The sequence below is a fragment of the Erigeron canadensis genome, chromosome 2 (genome assembly GCF_010389155.1).
Source record: "Erigeron canadensis isolate Cc75 chromosome 2, C_canadensis_v1, whole genome shotgun sequence".
Taxonomy (NCBI): Eukaryota; Viridiplantae; Streptophyta; class Magnoliopsida; order Asterales; family Asteraceae; genus Erigeron; species Erigeron canadensis.
The window spans coordinates 16,528,151-16,536,027 of record NC_057762.1 but is presented as its reverse complement, the minus strand read 5'-3'; the positions used below and the strand labels follow the sequence as shown (position 1 = coordinate 16,536,027).

The following is a 7,877-nucleotide window of genomic DNA, read 5'->3' as shown; positions in this document are numbered from 1 at the left end:
CTTCAGCCTCGTCAATAGGAGCTTGCAGCAACTTTGCAAAAACCTGCAATTCAGTTATAAGTAGCATGTTAGAGTGCCAATTGCTGAGATATAAAGCAATTAAAGGACTGAAGTGGTCTGACGGCCATTAACGGGGCCTGACAGCCGTTAAAAAACTGCTGGACAGTTTCTACAGTGCTGTTTCTGTAGTTTTTACAGTAGCTTAGCAACAGTTTTGGAGCAGCTTTTTAACCCCTTTTTGTTAGGAAAAATTGGACATATCCTATACCATTTCGAAGACCTTGAACTCTACTTTTCAACGCAACAGTTAGTTTACAACAAAACCTGACCCATGTAAATTTACAGGCCCTTGAAGTAGGCATGAAAGTGACTTTTCGACATTTTTCTTTAAACAATTCTAAATTCCCGAAATCGACCAAACCTTGGCTTTAGACCTCAAAAATATAAAGATCTATATGCTTTTACATTTGAAACATGTTGGAACTGTCCATTTTGTAATTCGGGCTCAAACGGGTCAAACGGGACAATGACTCAAACTTGGACACAACATAACCCTAATTTATACAAACTACTTCCAATGTATTCTAGTAGACTTACAAACATGCAAGCAACTTTATGCAAGATAGAAGGGGCGTTTCGTACTAGTCAATGCCCCTCACACCTTAAAGTTGTATTTGCTGTGGGAATGCTTCGAAACAGTGGGAAAAGATGGTGGGATGAATTGTTGGCAATCAAGAAAGAGGCCTTGGATAATGTGGAGTGGCCCAAGTTTAAAACCGTGTTCTTCAAAGAGTTTAGGTCGGAGGTTGAAGTGACCAAGTTGAGAAGTGAATTTCTTAATGACTGTCAAGGCAATTTGAGCTTGAATGAATTCCGAGCCCAGTTCCTGGACAAGGCACAATTTTGTCCGGAATTTCTTAAGAATGATCAATTGCTTAAGGAGCAATTTTATTTGAAGTTGAGGAAAAGCTTGCGAGAGAAGATTATCCTACGTCAAATGGAGTTTTTCTCCATGTTGGCGGATGTGGCTAGAGATCATGAGATTAAGCAATCTAGGGTGGAAGAAGGTGATGTGAAAAGGAAGCATGAAGATACGAATTTTCCCAACAAACGATTTAGACAAGAGGGTAGCTACGGTAACAATGCTACAAGAAGAAACATCCCTTTTTGTTGACAATGCAAGAGAAATCATTCGGGGGTGTGTAAGGCATCGGAGAAGGGTTGTTATAACTGTGGGAAACCGGGGCACACGAGCCGGGAATGCAAGTCAAAACCTCACAAGCCCGTTATATGCTTCAAATGTTATGAAGAGGGTCATATGAAGAGCTCGTGCCCAAAATTGACTAAGAGGAACGACTTGAGGAAAGGAGGAAAAAGGTAGAAAGGAAGAATGCTCAAGCTCACGGGAATCCACGTGGAAGATCCTTTTAATTCACGGTGGAGCAGGCTAGGAACACGGATGATGTTGTCACAGGTAAATTTCTTGTATATAATGTGCCTATGTGAATTCTCTTTTATTTGGGGGCGAATAGATCGTTTGTTGCAACTAGAGTAATTCATGTTATTCCTGTGATTAAGTCAAGTCTAGATAATACTTTACAAGTTAAGGTTGGTAATGGTAGAATGGAGTTAGTGAAGGATGTGTATAGGGGGTGTGAAATCAAAATTTCTTCGGAACTCTTTCAAGCCAATTTAATTCCTTTTCCAATGGAAGAGTTTGATATATTTTTGGGTATGGATTGGTTGAGCTCTAGTAACGCCAAAATCGCATGTGATGAAAAGGCGATATATTTGAAGACATCTAAAGGTGAAGACTTGGTGGTTTATAGTGATAGGAAAGAACGTTATAGATCCATTTATACATTCGCTAGTGCCAAACATTATTTGTCCCATGGATGTTGTAACACCCCGCCTTACCACAACACAATATTGTCCGCTTTGCCCGTAGGCGCACTACTTTGTTTCTGGTTGCTCAGACAAACTTCCCAGAAGTGTCACCCATTTGGCATTGCTGCCGCCGGAACACGCTTAACTATGGAGTTCTCTTCTCACCCACAGCCAATACACCGAAAACGCGTTATGTTATGTAACGCCCCCACAACGTGATTTGGGCGCATTGGTTGTGGATGAGAGGAGAACTCCACAGTTAAGTGTGCTCGGGTGGCCATAATGCCATATGGGTGATCCTTCTGGGAAGTTTGCCCGAGCAACCAGAAACAAATCCGTGAGCCTCCGGGCAAAGCGGACAATATTGTGTTGTGTTAGACGGGGTATTACATATGTCCATCCATTTTAGCTCACATTGTCGATATTGAAAAGAAACCTCTATCTATCGAAGACATTCCTATTGTTAGTGAATTTGCCGATGCTTTTCTCGAAGACTTGCCGGGCATTCCTCCCGAACGGTAAGTTGAGTTTTCCATTGATCTTATTCCGGGGGCTAACCTCATTGCTAAAGCACCTTACCGTTTGGCTCCAATGGAAATGCAAGAAATGATTGTTATGCCTGGAAATTTCAAGTACCAATATCTTGAAAGCCCAAGATCTTGACATCTCAGGATCTTGACACAGCCGAACATTTGGAAGATATACTAACATATTGTTACACATGTTATTATTATTTCCTCGTGAGTAATACATGCAGGATCAATGATAATCAATGAACATGGAGAAATACCTCTAACGGTACGAAATCAAGGAAACACGCAAAGAATCTCTTCAACGCACAAAGAAGATTTAGTCCTCCAACATAATCGGACTTCAAGTTGAATTCAGCATGAGAAGAAATAAGCTAATAGTCACTTGACCAGGCAAGATCTTCACCAACGTTCTAGAACTAAAGATCCCTACAATATCGAGGAATTAGTTTAACACTAGCATTATAAATAGAAGAAGGTTGATCGATCCTAGGCACTTACTTTCATCTACTATTACTCACTTATATTCACACACACTACATATTATTCTTATTCGCTGCTCATACGCTTAGAAAGATCGATCAACCGACTTCCACCCTTTGTAAACATTTCAATACACATCAATAAAGAACAAGGCAGGAACGATTGTTTCCTCCAGGGGTATTTATGCCGGCGATCCTCTAAAGATTAAGGGCTTTTCCTCATCATCAAATATCGGTGTTCTTACTCTTTACTCTTTATTTTACGCATTATTTGTTTGATTCTTGCTTAATATCTTGTTTATCTTAACATATTCTGCATTGTTTACATTAGTTTGCGATTATATAGAATATCTTTATTGTTTAGTCAACATAATCTATTATCAAAAGTCTTTCTTACCAACGCAACTTTGTAACTCAACGAATTTTACAAGCACACAACCTCACGAACAAAAGTTTGGTTACTTAATTGATCTAAGTCTTCAACGTAGATTATTTTTGACCAAAACAATTTGGCGTCCACTGTAGGGCAAAAGGTGCTTTCAGTTATTTAAATTTCCAGATCTACAATTTAGAAAAAGTATTTTTCTTAAATTAATTCCGATAATGTCTACCCAGCCAACTAACTCTTCGCAAACTACTCCTGCTATTTCTTCTTCTATGACTGGTATTGCTTCAGGAATCAATTACCATCGAAAAAGCAAGGACAACACGACCTGTCCTAATCAAAGCAAGGATAAGGCACCTGCTGGTAAAACAAATGAATTTCGTATTATTGACGAAACTCCAGCAAAAACTCAGAACACTGAAACAGGGCGAGCGGAACGATCAGACTTTGAACGAGCTTATTTAGATACCTTTAATATTGGATCCGAAGAAAATGCAGAGATACTAATGGTGAAGAAATACCTAACTTGTTTGAAATTTTGCAGAAACTCACTAAAATGGTTGAAGCAAATCAGTAATTTACTCAAGCACAATTTAAAATATTGGAGTCTAGGATTACAGAAAATGGGCCCCCGATAACTCCAAGGAATCTGTTTGGAACTCCAGTATCATCTGCACTTCCTGGATTTGCGCCATTTAACACAACGATCCCAACTGCATCCCGAAACTTTGGGAGTAATATCCCACAAAATACGCAGGCTGCTGGGACATCTGCTAGTGCAGGATCAGGTTTACCTAATGAGAATAAGTTTACTAGATCATTTGGTTACACTAACCCATTGCAGGAACAAGGAACAAATGAATACATCGCAAGAGAATTTCAGAAAATTAAGGAAATGATCTCAAGTGTTCCCGAATTCTGCAATCCAATTCCAGAAGTCAATCCTGCTTCTTATCTTATCAATAGATATGGAGATAGGATTGCGAATTTGGAAATTCCAAAGAAATTCCAAGTGCCAAACATGAAGCTGATCCACAGGAACATATCGCATTGTACTTGGAGAAAATGAAGACTGTGCCCATTCCCTATAACCTGAAGGAAGCATGCTTGCGCAGAAGCTTTGGTTCCACATTATCCGGCTCAGCTTTAAAATGGCTGCAGAGTTTGCCCTCTCTATCCATAAGCTCTTTTGCTGATGTAACTAATTTATTTTATAGTCAATTTTCATGCAGTAGAACTTTTGAGAAATTAACTGATGATTTATATATAATTACTCCAAAACAGCATGAATCACTTAGAGATTTTATGACTAGATTTACTAAAGAGTCTCTTAATATTCCTAAATTAGACATGTTAACTACTGTTAGGTGGAAAATCGACTAAGTATGATTTGTTCAAAATAGCTGAAGTTCAGTGAAGGAAGCTTGCTCAGGATTCTGAAGTCATTCGGAATAAAGCTCACTGAAGCTTCACTCGAGTTTCATAATCAACCAACACTGAAGACATTCAGACTGAAGTCAAAGACTGAAGACTGAAGAAGAAGATCATCTCAGAAGCAGACCTCAGAGAAGATCTTATCTGAAGACGAAACTGAAGAGGCTCAGTGTAAAAGTCTTTACAACACTTTTACACTGATTACGTGTAACAAGGAGCAATAAGAAGCACAAGAAGAGGAGATATTATTCATGTCAACTTTATATTTTTGTCATTCACTGATTAGTTGTAGACTTAAAGATCATAACTATTTGTTTAGTTGTTGCCATCAATGTTTAGCATGCTAATCAACTTCAATTTGTTAGGCATAAAACCAAGTAAAGCAAAACTATCAATATTTAAGGTGTCTCATTACATGTAAATTAGCTTAACTAAACAAAAAAAAAAGTTTATATAATGCATTGGGTTATTTCTTTGCTTCTTGAACATATTAAGCTAATGAATTTTTGACGGTTGTCACATTACGAGGAAGTCTTTTTGCAGGCTTTAAACTACCTTTACCCGGTTAATAACTTTATACCTGGGATTGGGATAGTTTTGGCAAAAGGTTGGGAATAAAGTATGTCAAGTCACATCAAAGAAACTTACATACTTTACCTTAAACAAACATGTTATGGATTTGTCCAACAAATCCATAAATGCACCCAACCATATTTGCACGACATATGCCATGTCATCAAGACATGTTTGCCTATAAATATAAGACTTCTCACACTTGCAAAAATGCTTGGAACTTTGGCATTGCAACGTGTGTTATTTACTCTAAGTATTCTTACGAGTAATTCCTCGTTGATAGATCATTTCTATTTCTAGGTTGTTTAGATAGTTTCACAAGTGTGATTATCTTTGTTCCGCAACAACCTTTGTATTTTGTTTATAGCAATAAATAAAATACTTGGAAAAATACATCTTGACTTATTGCCATAATACTTGATTATATTTAGTATTTATATAGTTTCAAGCAATTGTTCTTACTTATCTTACTTGTTCATATCCATTATCTGGATCGTGATTCTTAACTAGTCTTCATCTAGATTAGAAATACTTGCCGGTCGGGTTACTTGATATAATTGTCATTATTATTATATTCGTATTATATCTTGTACTTGATTAACATCTTGTGTAGGTGGACTCACATTTGGTAGCAGAGCCTCCCAGGTTAAATCATTAACTTGTTATACCTATTTGATCCTACAAGATGTCTGGAACCGAACGACCAAACCCAAACCCAAATGGTAACCCTAACCCAAATGTCAATATCAATCAAAATCCACCACCACCGCCACCAGCACAACCCAGTGTACACGTACACTTTCCTAACAACCTTGTCCCTAAGTTCAATGGGGATAGTGACTCATTCATCACATGGAAAGCATGCATGCTCAAATACATCGCTGGGGTTGAGAGACACTTGACCTCTATTCTCTTAGAAGGTCCTTATGTACCCATAAATGCATCAACTGTTGTTTTTAACCAAGATGGGACCCCTAGACTAACACCCAAAGAGAAAGACCATTGGTCAGAAGAAGACCATAGATTGGCTGACCTCGATTCTAAATTACAAAACATGATTCTCTTTGCTGTCTGTGAAAGTTTAAAACCCAGTCTTGTTTTACTTGACAATTCAAAATTAATGTGGGAAGAGTTATTAACTCAGTTTGAAGGTACAAAGGAAACCATTGTCACAAGAAAAGTTTCTTTGAATAAAATTGATGAAGCCTTCTTTGCATTACCAAATGAAAGTTTAACAAACACATATTTAAGATTTACAAATTTGGTTAATCAACTGAAAGCTCTTGGTGTTTCAAAGGATAAAGAAATTTTGTTAGAAAAATTTTGTGATATTTTACCTTCTAAATGGGAAAATCTGATCATGGTGTTAAGACAAGGAAAAACCCTTCACAGTCACACTTTAGCCTCTTTATATGGTGCATTTAGATATACTGAGGAAAACAAAGCTGAGAGAGCCGTGGCTGAGCAAGATGCCAAAAATCATGTTTCTACCAGTTCAGCATTGGTTCATTATTCTGAACCACAAGACACTGCCCTACTATCTTCTGAGAGTGATCATTCAGACTCTGTGAAGAAGATGGTAGTTGAATTAATGAAAATTGGTTTTTCTGATTATGCATCACATGAATGTGATGAGGATGATGATGATGATCTTGTTGCAATGATTGCCAAAACTTTTAATCGTTTCAAATTCAAATCTAAAAGAAATGGCAAACAATTTTCTTCAAACAGTTCTGTTGATAAGTCCAATTTGGAATGTTTTAAATGTGGAAAGAAAGGACATTTTATGAAGGAATGCAGATCATCACAACCCTCTTCATCACAAACTGCCCCTAACCATTCTATCTTTCAGAAAAATGATGATGGGTACAAAGCAAAATACAAGAAGTTAAAAGCCCACATTGCGATGATGGCACAAGAAGAATCCAACAAAAATAGTTACATGGTGGCAGACTCTGAGAAATGGGAGGATTCTGATATGTCCTCTGATGATGAAGAAGAAGTGAGGGACATGTGCTTCATGGCTCATGAAGATCAAGGTCAGGTTGTGAAAGCTGATGTGGAATCTGGTCGATGGGTGGACATTATAATGAAGAAGGTTAGTGCTTTTGATTTTGAGAAAGATGCGGAACAAAAATTGGATCTTTTAGTTTTGATAGAGGCCGACATTTCATATGTTGAAACTGTGCGTTCAGAAAGCATTAAAATGTTTGAAATAAATTCTTCTGAACTAAAGGCCAGTCAGGCAAAGCTAAAAGAACTAAAAGATGTTCAACTGGCTTTGAAAAGTTATCAATCTCTGGTTTCCAAGCTTGAATTGGAAAAGGAAGAATTAAAAATTATTTTGGACAAATAACAATAAATAATTAAATCTTGGATGAAATCACCTTTTCCTGAAGCTGCCATTAAGAAAACTTTTGAAAATCAAAGAATCGCATATGGCACTTGTGATCTTCATCTTGCATCTGTTATAACTGATTTAGATGCTCTTCCTAAAGCAATGAGGCCTGAAATTACTTTCAAAGAAATTGGTAAACAAAATATTGTAACTGAACAATCCCAGGAACAACCTGAGGGTAAATCTGA

At 37.4% G+C, this 7,877-nt stretch overlaps 1 protein-coding gene across 1 annotated transcript; it reads left to right on the top strand.

Annotated features, from left to right (window-relative positions):
- Nucleotides 1-601: 601 nt before the first annotated feature.
- On the top strand, nt 602-1,174 carry LOC122587784. Its single transcript, XM_043759948.1, has one exon. The coding sequence runs from the start codon at nt 602-604 to the stop codon at nt 1,172-1,174; it is 573 nt and encodes a 190-aa protein (XP_043615883.1).
- Nucleotides 1,175-7,877: the final 6,703 nt, after the last annotated feature.